The sequence below is a fragment of the Scomber japonicus genome, chromosome 16, assembly GCF_027409825.1.
Source record: "Scomber japonicus isolate fScoJap1 chromosome 16, fScoJap1.pri, whole genome shotgun sequence".
NCBI classification, from domain to species: Eukaryota; Metazoa; Chordata; class Actinopteri; order Scombriformes; family Scombridae; genus Scomber; species Scomber japonicus.
This window is the reverse complement of record NC_070593.1, coordinates 28987845-29010678: the sequence shown is the minus strand read 5'-3', so window position 1 is coordinate 29010678 and position 22834 is coordinate 28987845. Positions and strand designations below refer to the sequence as shown.

General features: G+C 39.1%; 1 protein-coding gene across 1 annotated transcript in view; it reads left to right on the top strand.

The window, feature by feature from the left end:
- rragd (ras-related GTP binding D) overlaps nt 1-22834 on the top strand; it is an 89831-nt gene that overhangs the window by 20683 nt on the left and 46314 nt on the right. Inside the window, exon 5 of the mRNA XM_053335361.1 lies at nt 11643-11785. Within this exon, the coding sequence (XP_053191336.1) occupies nt 11643-11785 (143 nt within the window). The remainder of the gene's footprint in view (nt 1-11642; nt 11786-22834) is intronic.

The following is a 22834-nucleotide window of genomic DNA, read 5'->3' as shown; positions in this document are numbered from 1 at the left end:
ACTGGCCCCTCCTCAGTGTTCCCATTCAGCCCATACACTTAACATTAGAATGATGTAACACAAAGGAGAGAGGAGACATTTATCCCCTGTCACGGACATTTTCAACATGCCTAACGAGCAAATCACTGTTGGAAAATACTCGCGATGCTGCCAAACATTAACACGAGGTGGCGAAACTCCAGAGAAGTCAGGTAAGAAACCACAAAACACAATCCACACAGTAGCTAATGCTAATGCTACAGTTTGTTAGTTACTCACCCATACAGCCTTCCATGTAATTATCCTTCCGCGACATTATTCAGGCATTATGTTCCTCTTTGTCTCAGGGTTAACATCCTTCTATGTTCCAGAGTTCAGTAATAACCTATGGTAATAACTCACCTAACAAAAACTTTGATTTATGAATTAGGGTCCGGGATTATGTTGTTAGCACAAATACACACACACACACACACACACACACACACACACACACACACACACACTCACTGAGGTTAAGGTGAAGTTTAGGTTATAACAACTTCTTCGGCAGAGAGCCAGCAGCAACACAGGTCACCATTTCTGACGGTCACAGATTTTGGTGTAACACCGGTTAAATCAAGGGAAAATATATTTTTTCAGACAATACTTGCATAAAATATTACATTTTCCTGAGGTAATGGGTATTCACATTTTCCTCTATCATTACCCATCCTTACCAAGATATAGAAATTATTAATTTGATTTTTGTTTTTAACATAAGACTGTTCATTAGCAACTAGATCATACTTCACAATGTGATTATGCATGTAAAGACATTGTGTCCACTATATTACAATTGAGTCTGTGTGTCATAGCCTACATAAACATTTTTCAGAAATCCCATTATCAATATAGACTTTGTTAACCAGTGGTGTGTCATCATGCATAATCTAATTTAAAACAACTGTCTTGACTTTTCAGCAGTGTGCTGTGAGGACAATTACCACAGAATGAGACAGCAGAGGTGATTGGAGCCACCTGAGGCTACAGGTACTCATACCTTCTGATTAACCCTTTCATGCCTATATATGGATATATTTCAATTAATGTACAAATAAACAAACATATTGCTGCCTCACTTTCTTACCTACCTGCTAGCATTACCATGCTAATAAAATACTTACCTATCTTACTAATTCATCCCACAGCAACAACATTAACAATTCTCATTTACATACACCATCTCATTCACACATAGCCTAACATGTCATTGGTTATGTGGATCTAATTTCAATCAACTATCTGACACAACTACACTCATGGATTATCATTTTGTCAACAGCATAAAAGCCACATTTGAAATATTAACTCTATAGCTGAGCGCCGTGAGAACCATCGCCAGCGAAACAGACTGAAGAAGACATTATAGCCACCTCAAGTTACAGGTACTCATACTGTCTGATTATCCCACAGTAACAACATTAACAATGGTAATTTACATACACAATCTTCTTCACAAATGACCTAACTAACCTTGGTTGTGTGGATCTAATTTCAAACTACTAACTGACTCTACTACACTCATAAATGATCATTTAGTCAACTGCATAAAAGCCACATTTGAAATATTTACTTTTCAGCTGAGCGACGTGAGGACAGTCAGCAGCAAATGAGACTGAAGAGATCATTGGAGACACCTGCAGCTACAGGTACACTGTAAAAAAAGAAAAGTTGAGAAAACGCAAAATATCAAGGCAACATGATGCAAGAGATTTTTGAGTTTTCTCAACTTTTGCCAGCTGTTGTTGACTTAACTAAGGTTTTTAAGTTTTGCCAAGAGTTCTGCCAACTCAGATCTTTTTGTTCACCGTATGAGGATAATACTGTGAGACTAATAATGAACTTCATGCTTGAATGCGATGTATTTCTACCTTCACCAAACACAGATGTTTATGTTGTATAAATATACAATTATTCCTTCAATGGCATATATTTCTTGATTCACCTAACACAAATATTCTTGTTGAATATTCATACATTTTACATTTATAAATCAAGCTAAATTTATGTTGCTATAATTTTATTTTAAAACTGCTCAATAGATGGATCATTAATAATACAGACTACAGCTGCATGTTATCTGACATTTTTTATTTAGTTTACCAGTGAACACAGGAAAACCATCATAAATACAACGTGTAAAAAACAACATAACATTTGGGGTGAATCTTCCTCCATGCTGAGTATTTGAAACCAATATTTGAAACCTGAAAGAAAGTTTTGGATAATAAATGTTGAGGGCATACAGGAGGCCAAAGAGGTATGCCATGGCAGTAGAGAGGTTTGGAATATTATGAAGCACAATGTCCTCTTCCAACACCATCATCATGTAGCACAGTGAGGATGGCAACAGACACACCTTGCAGCACTGGTGCCAAAGTGTCGGTGTCCTGAGGAAGAAGAACAGATACATTATTAAGAGCTTAGAAAAAGTAAGACAAACTAGAAAGAGCATTTTTTGAAAAAATATGTGAGTGCTGAAAAGGTTAATGCTAAAGCTGAAAAGTACAACTTGTAAGCAGAGAGATGATTGGCTTCATAAGGGGTAAAAGAAGTTGAAATGTTAAAAAGGCAGAAGAAAATGGGCAGCTATAAACTGAAATCTGAATGAAAACTGATAAAGCAATTTTAACATAGCTAAGAATAGATTTAGTAGTATGTAGTATTTACATGAATTGTAAATCACCCATTTTAACTTGTGAAGGTATTAACCAGAAAAATTAAATCTCTTTCTTTAATCACCCACCAACCTTGTGATGAAACACCACCCAAAATGACCCCACCCCAAAATTATCTAGACTGAGAAACTGCCCTGGGGAGGTGTACCTTTACATTTTGGATTAACTACTCCTTAAATACATCTCGTGGGAATGAGGAATTAGCTGCATGACCTGAATTATTTGTCTTTCCTGCAGTTACTATTACCTACCGAGCACTTGGTTGCATCTTCGCGGCGGTAGATAGGCAGGCCCCTCAGTGCTGCTGTTTTCTGGTGGGACACAATGTCAGATGTATATAAAAAATAGAAAATAAAGTTCAGTTCAATAACCACTGGTTTATCGATATTTCACAGTCTTTCATAAACATAACCCAACTGAGAGTGTTCATATGGAGTGTACTGTTCTTGAAGTGTCCGTGTTGATATCAGTCAGCGCGCTTAAGTCAAAAGAGTTTAAGTCAAGTCGGGGGATTTCAAGTAGTCAATTGCGTGGTGGTCCTACCACACTGAGGTGAAGGTGAAGAAGGAATGTGGTGTCCTCTTCAGCCATTGGTTCTTCATTCCTCCGATTAAGGAAAGATCTCACTGGGGGCTCGCCATCTCCCCTCAACAGACAGAATCCAGATCCAAATCTAATGGTTCTCAAAAACCCAGCCTGTATAAAGACAGGACTTATTTAGGTGACATCACTAAACATTCCTTTTATGGCCATATGTATATACATCTCAACACATTACTGTAACACAATAATGATTAAATAAATTATCTTTTGAACTGTACAGTTTCTTTTTAACTCAATGTAAGTATTTCTCACATTTTTAACCAACATTTTATACATTTTTAATCAACATAAATCACTTTAGCTGTTTAACTTGTTTTTGTTATGAATGAACATATTTAGCAGTCCTTATAATACCACACATCATAAACAGTGTGTCTCAATATAACCACACACACACAGCAGCAAAATAAACATTATACCTCACTTTCTATCAAGTTATTAGAGTCGAAATGTGCAGCGTTAACTCTTAACATACACAGTAGACAGCAGTGATATGCCAGGTTCAAGAGTGACAGAGCAAAGACACGTTTTCTGCCACCTCCCGTATCAACTCACAGTGTGGCTAATACCCTTAGCTAGCGCTAGTGCTAACTAGCTCGAGCAACTCACCAAGAGTAAAGTTACTCCGGGCTCACGGATCTTCAACCACCTCTCGATCTCAGGTAAGTATACTTTAATCGTTATTCAGTGTGTTAACAACCGTTGTTCTGACTTTCTCATCTGTATCCCTCGTCTGCTCCCACCGCTGCTCTCACTCTACTGCTTTGACTCTACTGTTTTGACTCTGCTGTTTTGACTCACTCAAACGCTAGCGTGCAGAGGGTGGGACTTACTCCATCTGACCAATCATATATCTACTTTATGTACTGTCACAAATAAAGGCTGAGTGTGCGTAAAATTACTGATTGACAGACTGATTAACCAATGAAAATATGAGGAATAAGGAAACTATAGAACAATGAAACAATATAACTGGACCCAATTCTCTACTGGGTTACAGCAAAGTCCTTCTAAGGCAAGTCATCTCACTCAGCGGCAAAATTGGCCACGCCTCCGGGCAGCTATTTGGCCATAGGAAGACCAACCGGCTATCTAAATGAATAGGGAGAGAGCTGTATCTCCATTTTCCGAGGTCTAAGGGAGAGAGCTGTATCTCCATTTTCCGAGGTCTAAGGGACATAAAAAACATATGTTTTGAAATCACGATGAAAATCAAACTATAATCGCTGAAAGGGTTTGATGGTTTGGTATCAAATTAACGTTTTAAAAGCCTTTTTCCTTACAGGCATCTTGGACTGCGCATGCGCAATACATCATGACAGTCTTCATTTACGGCAGACACTGACAGCAAGACGTCATCTTACGCTCACAGCAGAGACAGGAGTTTGTTCACAGTCAACTTTCCCAGATCATGCCACAATTTTGGATAAAGCATTACAAAATATATGTACACAAAGTAGTATAAACTGCTGATCATGTGTTTTAAAATGTCTCTGTTGAAAATGACTTCCAAGTGTCGCAAAAAACGTGACCGCGTAGGACCAGCAAGATGATTGGAGCAACGGCACCAGAAGAGGCGGGACATGTGCAAACACCGGCCATCTTGGCGTTACGTAGTTTCCCTATGCATTTCAATGGGAGATTTTTTCAGTGATATGTCTCCTCTTATTATAATGTCTCTGGTTACAGAAAGTATATTCATGCGTGTGCGGATTACAAACATAGACTGTATAAAAGTTTCCAACAGCAGACAATGACATACAGTAAAAAAGTCAGTCTGCACAAATTCAGCATGATGAAAGTAAAAACACACTTAGCTTACCTGCTAGAGCGAAAGTTTTGTCAGGTCCCACCACATGGTTTTTGCTCCACAAAATGTCAAACAGGCTCACACCTTCACAGGTGCTAAGAGCTGTTGAAACCGGTTCAAACTGGTTCAGGCTTGCGTGCGCATGCGCACATGATACAATCGACGGAGTTGGCCCAACTTAACTCAAAAATTTGCTCAAAGATTTACAAATTCTTGTTGAGCTGATTTAAAGATAGTTGTTAAGTCAACAATGGGAGAAATTTGCTGGGCAGACGAGTTTATAGATTGCTTATTGCAAAGCTATATTTCTGAGTCAGTTTAATTTCAAAACTGTAATGAGATCAACAATTGCTAGTTATCATTTTTACAGTGTACTCATACTTTCCAATTAACCCTTTAAGACATTTACTCGTAACCAACATGTGGCCCCTGGTTATATGTAACTAATATCAGACAACATTCTGACTTTTAAGGTCAACGATGAATGGCAGCTCAGCAGTGGAAAACAACAGACAAAATCAGAAAGAGGAATGAAAACTTCAGAAGAGCATGGACAGCTCCATACCAAGTCACACATGCACTTCCATTTGATACAGCTCACATGATTTAGTCTGCGTCTCCTGCACTGCTGTTATGTTCCCATGGGAGACATGTAATTGCATGTATCATATTAATTCTATATAAAGATATATAAGTAAGTGTGTGTCTGTGACCTTCATAAACAAATATACATTCTTGTCACTGTTTTTGATCTATGAGCGTGTGTCTTTTGGCAAGTAAACATGCTGCATTGTTCTAGTCATCTTAATACATCCATGGGTTTATCACGGTTAGCTGAACTAGCTTCCAAGGATCCACTCAGTAAAAGAGCATTGATAAGTTGGTTTACTAGCTAAAGTGATAATAAGCTAGCTTTAAACAGCTTAAAAATGGACCTCAGAAGTGTCTTTGGCTTATAAAGTACAGTTACCTGCACAGATTTGTTTATATTATGTGTCATCGTGCCCATCGTGAGTCTTGACTCAGCTAGCTAGCTAATTATCTCATCGAGCTAGAAATGTCCGTATTACAGAGATGAATAATAGTTCATGTTAGCCGGCTAGCTAGTCTGGTATGAAGGATGATTTGACTTATACGAGTTTATAAATGACTAGGCAATATATAGGATGGATATTGTATTCACAGGTCAACAGCACTGTTTTGTGTGCATCAGTAGTCATTGACCGTAGCTCTCTTCTCCTCCCAAAACTCCTACACAGCATCCACACAGTAAAAGGTGGAGCAGGAGGGCACCATCAGAAAACAATGTTTGTGAACAGCATCAAGTCCTCTCCTTATCTTCTGTTCTTCAGGACTGACTGGCTGTTCCATTCCAGAGCTTACATCCATGGGTGCAACACTAAGAGACTACAGGATCTTTATAATAATACTGCTTAACCAGACATGCTGACCTATACACAACTTTATACAATTCAGTGTCATAAGTCAAATCTAGTCAAGTGAACATTCACTGTATTGTCACATGACATTTGCACAGGTGCATTCTCCGTGTGACAGTACAGTGATGAGTATACAGAGTGATGCTACCTGTAGTGTTCTTTTCTTGTTTTTTCAATTATATTTTCAATCTATGAAATGAAACTAATCCTTTTTTATTTTTTGCAAAGCTTATTTTACTTTTACTCTTTCAAATAATATACCAGTATACCAGTCAACACCTTTTTATTTTTCTTATTACACCAAAACAATGTTTTTGTCTCAAGTGAGCCTCTTATCACTTGACAGAAAAACACGGCAAATAAACAACACCAGAATGAATAACAACTGCAGCTTTTTAAAGTCTCTATCATGCTTTTTATTATTATAACACTAAAACAGTGTTGTAGCATTAAACAAGCCTCCTATCTTTTAACAGAAAAAAAACAGAATCAAACAAATAGCACCAGAATTAAATAACAATAAGTGAAACTTGAAAAAAAGTCTATAGAGTGTGCTTCACTTTTTCTGCTTTTTGGCAGTTAAACCATATGCCTGATGCTTGGCTACACCTGATACCTGTTTGAGGGGTTTTCTGTGTGGGAATAGCTACTTTAGCAGCAGCTCTTGCTTCAGGGGTGGAGGAAGAGGAGGCTGTAGCAGAAGACTTTCAAGGCTTTTCTCAGTTTCCTTTCAGAATCTATCAGTAAAGAGTGTTCTTCTGCACTTCAAGCAGTTCAGCTGTTGACATTCACACCATTTATCTACACTGTATGTGATGAACTGAGCTGAGCTGCTTGATGCCAACAGTTACACTATTTGTATTCATGATAAAACTTTGTGAACATTGGGGTACTACTTCAGAAAAGAGAGAATAAAGGGGTGAACAGTCTTTAAATGGAACCGTACTATGGCGTCATATCAGTGCCAAAAACCGCGCGCATAAAAACCATAATCAGCGCGCATAAAGACCACTATCTGCACGCTCGCCGTCACTCTCTGCGCGCTCGCGGCCTCTCTTTACACGCTCGCGGCCACTCTCTGTGAGCTCGCGGCCACTTTCTGCGCGCTCGCTGTCACTCTCTGTGCCTTCTACTCGCTCGCCTTTGCTGAGTTTTGGCACAAAGGGGGCGGGCATTGAATAGACGGCCCCGCAACCCCCCCTCCTTTCTGATTGGTCACTACTGTCTCCAGGTCAGAGCCAATCCGATGCAGAGTAGGGCGGGTCATCATTGCGGGTCAAGATGTCAGAAAAAGAAGAGGTAAGTTGAGGAACAGAGACAGATATACAATGCTAGCCTATAACAGTAGTGGCTACGTTTAAAGTCACGCTACGAAAAATTGCTGACCCAATACATAACATTCTCATAACCTTCCGTTATAGTGGTCTGATCACAGTGGAGAAGACCTGGCATTTTCATAGGGCTATCATGGCTGAGCAAGTGTGTCTTACACAGTTAGACTATCTCTCATATTTCATTTTGATATCTCTGTCTCTCTTGTGATACACATACAACCAGTCAACAGATGTCAGTCAATCATGCAAATTAAATCTTTTAAATATTTTTTCTTTCCTTGTTTGTCTATTTTTAAAAACTTTTTATTCATTTATTTATTTATTTATTAAAAACTGGTATATGTAAATATTAAATGTATGCAGCAATGTGGAACTATTTATTCTCTTTCCCCCATCTGCTGTTATGCTTCTTTACACAAGAGTAGACCCACCTGAACCCGCTTCTGTATGCTTACTTCATATCAGGGCTGCAGGATTATCATGTGGGCCTAATTGTTGATGTTATAATTGCAAGTATAATTTCAATTTAGTAGAACTATAATTAATGACTACATGGTTGCTGGAGACTTTAACAATGGGAAACTGATATTTTAGACACTCTTATGGTGTTTTGTCACCAAATTTCCATAGCAACCAGGGTAAACAACACTTGTGACAATGCATACAATCAAACACTGTTCACTTTGGTAACTTATGTGAAACTCATAAACATACCTCCCACTAAAACACTACCCCACCGGTCCCGGCATAAAATCAAATGATATCAAAATGAAATATGAGAGATAGTCTAACTGTGTAAGACATACTTGCTCAGCCATGATAGCCCCATGAAAATGCCAGGTCTTCTCCACTGTGATCAGACCACTATAACGGAAGGTTATGAGAATGTTATGTATTGGGTCAGCAATTTTTCGTAGCGTGACTTTAAACGTAGCCACTACTGTTATAGGCTAGCATTGTATATCTGTCTCTGTTCCTCAACTTACCTCTTCTTTTTCTGACATCTTGACCCGCAATGATGACCCGCCCTACTCTGCATCGGATTGGCTCTGACCTGGAGACAGTAGTGACCAATCAGAAAGGAGGGGGGGTTGCGGGGCCGTCTATTCAATGCCCGCCCCCTTTGTGCCAAAACTCAGCAAAGGCGAGCGAGTAGAAGGCACAGAGAGTGACAGCGAGCGCGCAGAAAGTGGCCGCGAGCGCGCAGAGAATGACCGCGAGCGTGTAAACAGAGGCCACGAGCGCGCAGAGAGTGACGGCGCGCTGATTATGGTTTTTATGCGCGCGGTTTTTGGCACTGAAATGACGCCATACCGTACTCTTAAACTTGAAGAGTACGGTTTAGACCTGCTCTATGTGTAAAGTGCCTTGACATAATAATAATGATAATAATAATAGGTGAGATTTATATAGCGCCTTTCACAAACCCAAGGATGCTTGGAGATGACTTTTGTTGTGATTTTGCGCTATATAAATAAAGATTGATTGATTTGATTGATTTACTTTATCAAAAAGAGCTCAGCAGGCATTCACACATGAATGTTAATACAGCAAATATTGTGAGACTCTGCATTTAAACAGCAACACTGAAAACTTGAATTATAAATATGACAGGACAGAGGAAACAGAGTTTGGGCCTGATGGAGCTAATGATTCATCCTGAGGAGGTTAGCTTTGTACCAAACTATGCCACTGTATAAACCTGGAGTTTATATATCAGCAGCTGCCTGATGTGTAGAACAATACAGGACATTAATAACAGATCACTTTGGTGTGTGTGTATGTGTGTATGTGTGTGTGCGTGTATGTGTGTGTGTGTGTGTGTGTGTGTGTGTGTGTGTGTGTGTGTGTCGCCCTTGTATCAGATCCTTGAAACTAATCAGTTTCATTATCAGTATTAGTGGTAAGAAAGGCAGTACTGTGTAAGATACACATTGAGAGCAAAAGATTATATATCTTTGTAGTTATTTTCACCTTTAGTTACTCACAAATGTTCAAAGATAAACCTAATAAAGGATTCAAAAGGAGTGATTTGATGAGTCAATTTGATACTCGATTTGAGTTCAATAAAATGCTATCAAACCCCATCCCTATTGAGATTGTATCTGCAGCTCATACAGGAAGCATGCTCACAGATAAATGAGAAGGCTGGCTATGACAACAAAACAGAACAGGCTCCTCATAGGTCATCATGGGTCTCATATTCTCTGTGAAAAGCTCCTTTAAAAGTGTTATCTGGGGTTTCTTCAGGATTTGTAGCTAAAAAGAAAATTCAGTCATTGACATTAAGTCAGGTTAATTAGTAGACATTATTCTAAATGTAATAATGAATTCAGGCCAAGGGACATCATAGACACATCTGGTGGTTGATTTACGTGTTGCACTCTCAAGCACAGCCTCCATTACTGTGGCTCTGTCTTTAGTGAGTGAGCGCTAAAGCGCAGTGCAAGCTGCTTGGAACAAGTGACATTTATGAACCTAAAATTGATTTCATGGATCAGAGACTTGACAGTCTCCTGTCTCAATACCAAGTTTGCCAAGTAAGAACCTGTGTAATTGTGAATTTGGGCTTGGGAGTACAAACCTCCATGCATCAGAGGACTCAGTATGGTCATTCTGCAGTTGGAGCAGCAGTGTACTAGCTGACAGCACTAGCTGTGATGGTGCTGTGACAAAATAATCTCAACTCAAAAGCTCCACTAACTTTCTCATAAAAAAGAACCTATTTGACAGAGACACACATTCAGTTAGTTTAAATAGTGTTTAATGTAGCTAGACATGTTGACCATAAGCACATGCTGCTTCAGGAGCAGAGACTCTGGGAGGAATTTAAGCTCAGGATTTGATCGCAAATAACATGTCATTATCAGTCATTCAGGTTAACATCAGTGGCGTACATTTCCAAACAGGTGATGTATATAATTTGAATACTGTCAAATGCCAGTTTCAAATGACAAAAGTATAGAGATGTACTATTCACATCAGATGCAGGTCTAACCTAGGTCGGCTACAGTATGTTGCATACATATTGATGTATTCATAATTATGTAGCTCCAGCAGTTCCAGCAACCAATTTATAAAAAAATGGAGTAGTCTTGTGGCTGATCCTGACATTAGGGCTGGGTGATGTCAACAAAAATGGCATATGATGATGTCCACAATGAAACATTGCAATGGACAGTGACATTGGGGGGGTAACATAGCAACTGTAGTTGTCGTTAACTCAAGTTCTTTAAACATGATGTAGAAACACTGGTCGATCCAGCATTGCTGATGGATGATGGTATCGCCCATCGACCCAACCCTACCCAACACGGCTTTAACCTATGTCACTGTGTTGGTCTGAATGAGGTATTAGATAGCACTCACTATAACTATAACTGGGCCAAAACTTAATTTAAAAATGGTCAACTTTGTAACAGGCTGCAGGAACTAGATCCTAGTTCATGTCCTAAAAGATCTTTTCGTTCCTCAAAAGAAAGGTCCCTAGGGTCCAGGAATATGTGTGCAGTTGAAAAGGTCTGACGGGCCACCAGACCAAACAACATTGCCATTTTTAGGCTGCACAGCAAATGCAAAAATGGGTTCTTGAATGTATGGAACATTAATCACAGCCATTTAAAACAGTCTTAAGTTTGTTCTGGTTAAATAACTGGAATATAAACAATACTCAGATGTCTCCCTGCATGTAGTAGTGGCTACCAGATATCATGTGTGCTAAATTCAAGTTCTTGTGTGTGTCTACTTCTATTATCAGAACTCTGGTGTTGAGAAGGCCTTCCTGTTTGATGTGGTCAGTAAGATATACATCGCCACAGACAGCAGTCCAGTGGACATGCAGACATACGAACTGTGTTGTGACATGATCGATGTGGTGATCGACATCTCCTGCATCTATGGGTAAGCCAATGGACATTCTCAACAAACCACAATAAAACACAGCCATATTTTTTATTAGACTTTGAATTGTGACATAGAGCTGGCCCCTGAGAATGAGGTTGAGTCATCACTCCGAGAACCTCAGTTGACCGAGAAGTTTTAAGTCAAGTTTAATTTCTTTATTCAGTTCCACTTAAGATCTACAACAGCCTGATAAGCCTATCATGTTGAAGAAGAAAAAGGCGGTCATGCCACCATGCCATTTTTAAAAAAAATAATTCCAATCTCAAACAATTATATTTCTTAATCTATTCTATATTTATTGGTTTTAATGTTTAAGAGAAATAAAGTGGGCCTATTCTGTTGAAGAAGAGATGTCAGTTATATCATAACAGCCATATGACATATGCTGTGAATGTATTTTAAACTGTTTCATTTGTTTATTCATATATCACTTTTTTAAGGTTTAAAGTGAAATTCAAACAATTAGATTGTAAGAGCTTGGTTCAAACAGAAGTACAATTTAACAAGTGCTACTTGCTAAATTGTTCAGACAAATCTGCGCCTGATATAATATGTTGGTTATTCAAATCTAGCATCATATGCATCTGTCTTTTATTTTTAAATGCTCAAAAATATGTTCCCATGATTCTGTTGCATTCGATGTGGTTGAAATCATCACTGAAACTCAAGATTGAGCTGGGAGCAGCCCTAATGTTACACAATATGAAACATAGTGTTGCAGATCCATGTGAAACTGTAATGCTTGACTTCATAAATGGAAAGTCTCTTAAGAATTGAGCAGTATTGGACACACCGTTGCTGATCTTCAGTACCAGATGATGTTTCATCTTTCATATGAAGATAAAAATGAAAACAAAGACATTTGTGATGATGGTTTTAGAAACAATATATACCATTTATTGTAATGTACCAAAAGTTCAATCAATCAATCAATCTTTATTTATATAGCGCCAAATCACAACAAAAGTTATCTCAAGGCACTTACAACACACATACAACAATTTCTCTACATATTATTAAACCAGTATGACTCTTAAATATGTCATCTGATGATGATAAAAAAAACAACACGTTTCATAGATAAAACACTTCAAACCAAAAAAGACATGACATGTTTTCTGCTCACTAGGAGTGGAAGATATGTATAAAATTCTCTGTGATGGAATATGCTATATATTAGATCATAATATCACCATGAGATATTTGATAGGTTAATGTAGTAAAATAATATGTATCATTTGATGATGTGTATTGTCATTGATCAGTACACTTGATTTAATAACCAAATTCAAGAGATCCTTGGAAAAAAAAGACTTTCACATATATAAATATCTGAGTTTTCAAATATCAATTTTGTTGATTAGTCTGTTTTTTTTTACAACATATACACCTTGGTATTCTTAACATGTTTCTTTATTGGAATCCTGCATTTCTACTGATGTCTTGGTCCTGAAAGGATAAGGCTGGAGATTTTCTATATCTATCTTATCATCAACAAATGTCATGTGCAGAGCCAAACCAACAATGAACTCATCCTGCTTGTATTGTGTGTGTATCAAAGTATGATATATCTTATTCCTCCGTGCTGTAGACCTCCTCAGTTGTTGTCCAAAATCTATTAAAAACACCTCAATGAGTCACACTGTTGAGCATACAGGTTTTATTTCAGTAGTTTTTTTTTAGAAAGGGCTCCAAAGAGTAATAACAGCTATCATGATTTCTTCCCTCTTGGAGAGCACATGCTGTAAAGCAGGCACAGCTGCAGGGAACACAGTTCTGTTTACAAGGCTTATCTAGCTTGTTGTGCCACATGTCACAACCTGTGAATTATTTGTACCGTAAATTCCGGACTACAGAGCGCACCTGATTAAAAGCCGCATGCTCTAATTTTAGAAAGAAAATCAATTTTGTACTTGTACAAGGCGCACCGGATTTTAAGCCGCAGGTGTCCCACGTTGTAATATGAGATATTAGCTAGGGTTGGTCCGATCGCCCTAAACCTAACCCGACACACACATTTAGTTGGTCACATTTAGTTGGTCCGATCGCCCTAACCCTAACCCGACACACACATTTAGTTGGTCACATTTAGTTGGTCCGATCGCCCTAACCCTAACCCGACACACACATTTAGTTGGTCACATTTAGTTGGTCCGATCGCCCTAACCCTAACCCGACACACACATTTAGTTGGTCACATTTAGTTGGTCCGATAGCCCTAACCCGACACACACATTTAGTTGGTCACATTTAGTTGGTCCGATCGCCCTAACCCTAACCCGACACACACATTTAGTTGGTCACATTTAGTTGGTCCGATCGCCCTAACCCTAACCCGACACACACATTTAGGGCGCACTAGGCAATCTTACCGTGCCCAAGCACGTTTGCCCCCTAAAATCCGGATTATTTGGCTAGACTGTGTGCTGTGAGTGCAAGTGTACCCTGCTTGAGGGAGGCAATTTTCCCGGGTATCCCGGGAAATCGACGATGTTTTAAAAGGCAACATTAGCTGAGCCCTGGTCATTTCAAGCACTAAATGCAGTGAGGAGACATTATGCATATGGGTTCCCAATCCGACCATTTATTGTGTATTATTTTGTCATTATTAAGGCAAAATAACTCAATTTATGTCCATGGACATTATAATGAATAGACTATGGCTTAATATTAGTTTGCATCCAGCGTGCTGCGTGGACTTTATTACATCTGCTGCACCGCTGCTACCACAATTATCACATGCTAAGTTTATTGTCTGTGACTGTGACCTTCATAAAAGTAATATTTTACAAATCTGCATTATATAAACTAACGAAATTCGTTAAAGTAAGTCATTTGGGGACTTCTAAGTCATTAAACTAAGTCTGACTGTTACTGGAGTAATCTACCTCGTTCGCACCCTGTCATTGTAAGGTAAAACTTACCTACTGAGCGAACTCCTATGAACGAGTCGGACAACAACGTGTATCAAACATGAAACAAAGTGAAAAAATAATAAAGTACGTAACTGCCGCATCATATGCTTTTCTTCGAGTATTTTCCATGTTGATGAGAGTGAGTACAAATGACTGACAATATGAAGCGCGCTTGATTTATCACAATTACATTGGACCTCTGTGAACTAGGCGACTCATCAATTTTATTGGTCTACTGTTACTAGGCAAAATGTTTTGGGCACCACGAAAAAAAAACATGCATTAGCCGCACCGTAGTACAAGCCGCAGTGTTCAAAGTGTGGGAAAAAAGTAGCGGCTTATAGTCCAGAAAATACGGTAAGTATATCAGTTCATTGTTGGTTTGGCTCTGCACTTTTCTTATTGTAGACGAGAAGACAAATATAGAAAATCAGCAGCTAAATCCTTTAAAGCAAACCAATCACAGAGCAGCTGAAATTCAATTTCACTCTAGAAACAAATACATAAGTCCTGTTTCCATTAAGGAAGTTCCAGGTAAAATTTAGGAGGTGGGACCTTTTACAGGAATGTCCTCTCACTCTCAGCTGTGCCTCCATTACAGAGTAGTACCTTGATAAGATCCACCAGACTCTGGAAGTTACCTAATCGTTCTGTAACAGTTTAGATCGCTGTGTAATCATTGTGCAACAGTTTTGACCGTGGCGTCATTGAAGTGATGCGAGTATACCAAATCAGCACCGAGTCAATCTCAAGCCCCACCCAGGAATTTTTCGGGGATGCACGGAGTACGTACCCTGAGGCAGGGACTTGTTTTGTAAAAGTTCTGGGAGATTGTCCTTCAGGGGCGGTTCTTGCTATGGAGACACACGCCAACAGTCACAGTCCTGTAAAATGCAGTGGAAACGGCCCTAATATTGGCACAGAAGATAACTACCCTTTGAAAGCACTCTAACACTGTCATAGAACACAGGTAGATTTGGTAGTTAAATAAATGAGCTTAGTTCCATTTAATGTAGGAATAATGACTGATATGTGATCAGGTTCTGTTTTGGAACTGTTTACCCTGTATCCTCCTGTAATTGACTATTTTGTGTTGCATGTATGAGGTGTCAGAAAATATGAGCTGTCAGTATTCCTGCTGAATGAACCTGCGTTAAGTCATCTGCCATTAAATCCCAATTTAACACTGACACCTGTCATATCACAGTGTGTGTATGTGAGAGATGTTATAGAGAGGAAAGTCACATTTGAATAACAGCTTTGATTTATTTATTATTATTAGGTTTGTTAAACCTTGAAGTATGTCTGTCTGGTATACTTGCGTGGCTCTGTTTTAATCATGCCAATGCACCAACATGTACAGGGTGATAAGTGTTGTCTTCAGGTGTTTAAATGAAGGTTTTAACACTGAACATTTGTGCATGATGACACTGCATAGTGACTCCACACTTCTCTAACCAGAGGCTGCAGATGTATTAACATACTGTATCTGTTCTGCTGCCTTCAGGGATTTCATTAACTAAATAAGCACACAGTATACAGCAGCTATGACAACAGATACAGTATTAGAGATAGAAACAGATTGTTTTAGCAGTTCTTCTACTTTAACCATATCAAACATTCATTTGATGCAGATCAAAGTGTATGTACTGGCTGGAGGGCGTTTCATTAAAATAATAAAGAATTATTCTTTTATTGTGATGCATTTGTTCCAAGTATTTAGTTTGCTCTTGTACACAAAATTATCAAAGTGTAAGTGAAGTGATGTTCCAGAAATAAATAGGTTGTTCTGAGAGCGTCGGTCTACAGACTCAGTTTCCATCAACATACCAGCTTCGTTTGAATGAACCTCCCACCTGTTAGATCCTCTCCTTCCACCTGTTAGTTCCTCTCCTCCCACCTCTTAGTTCCTCTCCTCCCACCTGAGCTGCACACCAACATACCCACACAGACAGAGGAGAACACCCAACTGTCAAAGTGCTGCTTGTGCTGGTCATTGTACCTCCAGAAAATATGTTCCAGTGTCTGCAGAGATAACAACTAGTTCAGACTAGATAAAACTCTATCTTCTCAGACAAACTGCTGCTGTAGCAGCAAAATCATGTTTTTATTGCCAAATAAAATAATAATATAATAATAATCATAGAACAAATTTCAAAAAATACAGTGAGATTTTATAAGCATGAAAGGCTGGGTCATTTTCTCACATAGCAGCATATAATGCATCACTTTATATTAAATGTGCAAAACATGGAAAGGTGTAGGAATACATCTTAGCATGGGTGGGTTTCAATATATGGAAAGAAAAAAAGGACATGATCAGGATGAAATAAGTCACATTTTCATTGTGGATTTGTGGATCTTTAAAATAATACTTTACTTGCTTGCTGTTTATTAATAAAAGCTTCATAGAAGTCATGTCAACTGAATAGTGGCAGCCTGCACAGATGTAGGATATCTGATATCTGTACTGTTTAACTTCCAGCAGGAGTTATTAGTATAGAATAGATTTGATATATTAACAAAGCTCCTTGAGATGAGGCAATAGATGAGAAAGCATCACAAATCATTGCCCTTGTCAAGGTGAAGTATGCTGGGTAGCTGTGTGACTTCAGGATCACAGTGAATTGGCCTACTGGTAATATTGATAGTACACAGCAGAATGTCTGCTGATCCCCCAGCAGATCCTCTCAGATCTGCTCTATATTCTCACTTCAATTATCACTCAGCAGGGAGTATAATTAGGTCCTAATCTAGATCTGTGTAATCCTGTAGGATAGAGTTCAATTAAAACCTGAAAAGGGAATTAGTGTGCTATAACCTCCTCTATCATGGAGGGATCAGGGGACAGCTTTTCAATATATCTCTCATAATCAATATTAAAGACAGACTTATGTTCTTCAAAGTAGAAAAAAAAATCTACTTAAAAAGTTAAGTAGCATGAAGTATTCCTCCTTTTGCTTTGCCTGAGAGGGCATCAGATGAGCCAGTATCTGCATTTAACAATGGGATGCTAAAACTGTACATACTTCCATCCAAAATTTAAAAATGACATAAGAATTGATATTAGGCATATGAGTTTTCAAAAACCTAGAATATGTATGAACTTTTAGGAAATTGTAGTATCGATTTAGATTAGAAAATAAGATTACGCGGCGGAGTTTAGCTCAGTGGGAGGAGCGCCCGCCACATGTGTTGAGGCTGTTGTCCTCGCTGCAGGCGACCCCGGTTCGAATCCCGCACCGAGCGGTCCTATCCTGCGTGTCATTCCCCCCTCTCTGCCTCCTGTTTCTTGTCTATCTATACTAACCTGTCGATTAAAGGCAAAAAGCCCCAAAAAAATATACTTTAAAAAAAAAAAAAAAGAAAATAAGATTAGGTGCTATGACTGATACATTTTGTCAGTAGTTTACTTGGAAAGCTCTTCTATATTTAGAAAACTCAACAAATATACTGATTATTCTCATTATCTCATTATTATAATCATTACATTCATGAGTGTCATTATATTTAATGATTGCTATGTAATTTTCCACTTATGGTATTAATGGAAATGAGCTGGCGTGTCACTTTAAACACTTCATACTTTGGCTTCCAAGTTAATGTAACAATATATCTTATGTTGGCAAGTATTACAGGTCAAGCTGCTGATCAGTGCTAAATGTTCTGGAGGTCCCACTTAAAATGTTGATGTTATAGTAGAGAAAACAACAAACTGAGGGATTTCACCTATTGTTCACTATACAGTAGCATTAGCTTAACACTAAATTGTTTATGTAAAGATGTCTGTACAGTTTGATTGGGTGAGATCCTGGATATTGTGAGTAATGTGATCTGTAGAGCCTACAGACACACAAATGATGTCATCTGCTGCCATTGTTAGTTGCAAGTATTGAACATGTTTTAAAAAATGGAGTGGATCTAAATAATAAAAATAATAATTCATTTGATTTATAATACTATATACTTTATAGTCCCGCTTAGGGAAATTTGTCTTAGAGTTAGCAACTGCGCCGTAAATACCTTGATAACAAACAGTACCTCACCAGCCATACCATCCCAACAACAATTACATAACACATTTGCAATTATCCCATAACATTGCACACAATACATACATACACCAATGGGAAAAACACATGCTAAAAGATCGTCATAATAAAAGCACTATAAAATGATTTATATAATAGCATTGTTTTGGAGTTTGATGGAGGTTGGAACAAATGAATTCTTAAAGCGGTTGAGTTTGCAGTTAAAGGCGCCTTTCAAAGCACTCAAGGACACCTTACACACATAACACAACAACAGTACATCAAACAATATAAATCAGGTAACATTGATGTGGAAGCAAAGATATATAAATAATAATACATAGTGAAATAGTACAATAAATAAACAAGAACGTGATTACATATTGAGAGACAGAGTATGCTTCTCTGAATAGGTGCGTTTTCAGGCGGGATTTAAAGGTGGAGACAGAGTCAGAAGTGTGAATGTCTGGTGGGAGAGAGTTCCAAAGGCGGGGGGCAGATCGGCTGAAGGCACCTCCCTGTTTTATTGACTAAATCATTCTTCGACAATTTGGATAAGAAAATCTCGACATTTCTATGGAATGGCAAACCAGCAAGAATCCGCAAATCGATTCTGCAGTCACCTAAAGACAAAAGCGGTTTTGCCATCCCTGTATTTAGATACTGCTATTGGGCAGCAAATGTGCAAAAGCTTCTCTTTTGGATGCGTGAGGATCAAGAACCCCTGCCTGTGTGGGTACGTTTGGAAAACAAAGCTTCCCCGTTTTCATTACACTCAGTTCTGTGTGCACAACTTCCGCTGCCTGTGTCGGGTATGGCTAACTGTCCTATCGTAGCCGTCTCTTTAAAAATCTGGTGTCAGTTTAGAAAGACTCTTGGCCTTCCGGCTCCATCTACTCTGACTCCCATACACAGAAATTGCGCCTTTGAACCATCTAGGTCGGACTCAGCATTTTGGATTTGGCAAAACAAAGGCATAAAATCGGTTAATGATTTATACACAGACAAGGTCTTTTCCTCTTTTGCACAACTCCTAACGAAATATAACCTCCCGTGACATCATCTTTTTAGGTTATTTCAGGTTTGTGACTATGTCAAAAAATTATACCCCCACTTCCCGAATCGCCCACCAGAAACCTTAGTTGACACTCTGTTAAACAGAGATCCGATCGCTAAGGGCTGTATCTCTTTTCTATTTAGATCTATCTGGTCTACATCTTCAACCTCCCTTAATGCGGTTCAAAATGCTTGGGACTACTAACTGAGCAACAATGGGAATCTGCACTCTCTCTTATTCACTTATCATCAATCTGCTCTCGACACAGGCTGATTCAATTCAAGTGTTCTTTAGAACCCACTATACAAACGCAAGACTTGCTAAAATATACCCCGCTGTTAGTGATGCTTATGGTAGATGTGATTATTCCCCTGCAAATCATGTTCATATGTTTTGGTCCTGCGTTAAACTGGGGTCGTTCTGGTCGTACATCTTTGACACACTATCTAGGGCATATGGCTACGTTATTGCTCCTAACAGTTTGTCTGCAGTTTTTGGTATCGCTCCCCTTACTGGCGCTCCTAAAAATCTGAAGCAGGCCTTGGCCTTTACTACCCTGTTGGCCCGTCCGTTGATTTCCTCAATTGGAAACTCCCCAATCCTCCTGCACGCTCTCGCTGGGTTGTTGAGGTGCTCCACAACTTGAAACTTGAAAAACTCAGGTTTACACTAAAAAGCTCGCTGAAATTGTTTCATGTCACATGGGATCCCTTTCTGAACTATATACACTCTTTAGACTTCTCCTCTGAGCTGGAAGACTAATATCTGTTACTGTATTTTTTTTTCTTTTTATCATTATTTTGTGTTTTTATTTGATTCAATTAACTATTATTTTTACTCTTTTAATTAATTAGTTAATTTATTATTTATTTGCTTCTCTATTTAAGATTTTATTTTACCTATTATTATAAGCTTGAGCTGTTGCTGTTCTCCTCTCTCATGTTGGGTTGTTGAGGTTGGGGGAGACTCCTCATGTTGGGCTGTTGGGGCTGGGGGAGACTCCCCATGTTGGTAAGGATGATGACATTAAAACCTCTCTCTGGGTCTGCTGTCTTTCATGGTCAGTCCTTATCTCAGGCGGTAGCAATTCTTCTCCAGAACGCTGTCTTATCTGTTGTTTTGGATTGTCTCGCCTCTTGTCCTTGGCAGGGGCTGTTGGTGACTGATGCACAAAATAAAAACATGTTGTCTGTGTTCCCAAAAAATGTTGAAATTGTCAATAAAATTCACTGATTGAGCGGCAAGCATATCTTTGAGCCATCTGTTTTGAGCATCATCAGCCTGCTGAATCTCTTGTCTCCTCGCCGAACTGTCGGTAGAGGTCCACTGATAAACACCTCAGTATTCAGACATCGAACTTTGTTCAGCAGATCATTAAAATCCTGTTTCAATACCTCTGATTGTTGCTTGACAACATCAAGTGCTCCTGTGTGTATGACGAGAGATTTCACTGTCGGATGCTCAGCAGTGATTTCCAGAGATATCGGACACCATGTCGTTGGTAAAACAGAGTACTTTGGTGTTTTTGTTGCTGCAAAAGTGTTTTATCTCATTCACAGCTCTGTCACCCACTATCAGCGTTTGAGGCCCAGTGGTTAGGTCTTTCTGCAGCCTTTTAGTATGTGATTTAGCCTCATATCTTTTTCTGTGCTGAAATATGACCTTTCTTTTGGGGAGTCAGGGTCTTGTAAAAGTGGAGCAAATCTGTTCTCTAGTAAACCGGTCGAGGCAGATGGCCACCTACTTTGAGTCTGGTTCTGCTTGAGGTTTCTTCCTGTTTGGGGAGTTTTTTCTTTGTCGAGTTCAGTTTAGATCCTGCTCTATGTGTAAAGTGCCTTGAGATTAGGGCTGGGCGATAAACCGAAAATTTATCGATACCGAAATTTACGACAATAAACCAACGTCATTTTGCCCATGTTGGTATATTCGGTTTTTAACCTCTTAACGCACGCTGTTCCGCCTATGGGACGGGATGGATGTTAGGAGGTAGCCACACGTTCTTCTGAATGTTTTAAAATCCAACCCTTAAACATATATACTCATGCCATACATTGTTGGAAAGCTTAGATTCTCCTGATTCATTCAAGACCACTCAAGACTTATATGGTTGCTCACAGCCCTAATAGTATTAGCGATTAGCTTGGCTAGCCACTCAGCTAAATGAGGAAAGCTATAATGCCTACATACCTTCAAAGTCTTCCCTTTATCCACAACGATCATCTTATGACACAGGACTTTCTGTACAGCTCGTCAAATATCCATTCTTGTGAAATATGAAATCCGTTTCCATAAAACCGAAATACTTTCCTCAATATGTCCATGTATTTAGTCCAACACGTAACGTAATAACACAAATAACAAACCATATACGGTCCGTTTACGTCATTTCCTGACCTGCACGTCCATCTCAGAGTACACGTGACTAGATGTTTACGACCGTGAGCCTCTCCTGCTTCGACACCACACACAAGCCAATCGGTGTTTATGATTAGGCAGTACATGTCTCCAAAGCCAATGAGGACATGTGACCGACGACAACGTGGGTTTGATTGACAGCTGTTCCAGCCAATGGAAGTATTCGGTGAAATGAAGTTGATAACCTTTTAGCCAATAGTCTGAGGTTTCCAAAGGTGTATGACACTAAGCTATCAGGTTTGGCTGTCCATAAACAAACTCCAAGCGTAACTGGCGTGCGCCCGGTGCGTAAAAGAGTTGATCCATATATCATTACGCACTCGGCATTTTGGTACACGGTTGGTTCTTCTTCGACTTGACATATGAGTTATAGCAAAATAAACAGATAGATAGATAGATAGAGGACAGTTTAAACGTCGAAGCAGCAGCTGCAGCGCCGGCGGCGGAGGTACACCTGGTGGAGGAGGGGGAAGAGCAGCAGCTTGTTCCCAAGAAAAACGCGTCTTCAATCGTATGGCAAGGGGAAGATACTGCTCAGAAAGATGTAAAATGTAAGTTGTGCAAAAATACTGTCGTCACCAGCCAGGGCAATACATCTAACCTTGGAGTGGAGCAATTATGCTGCCAC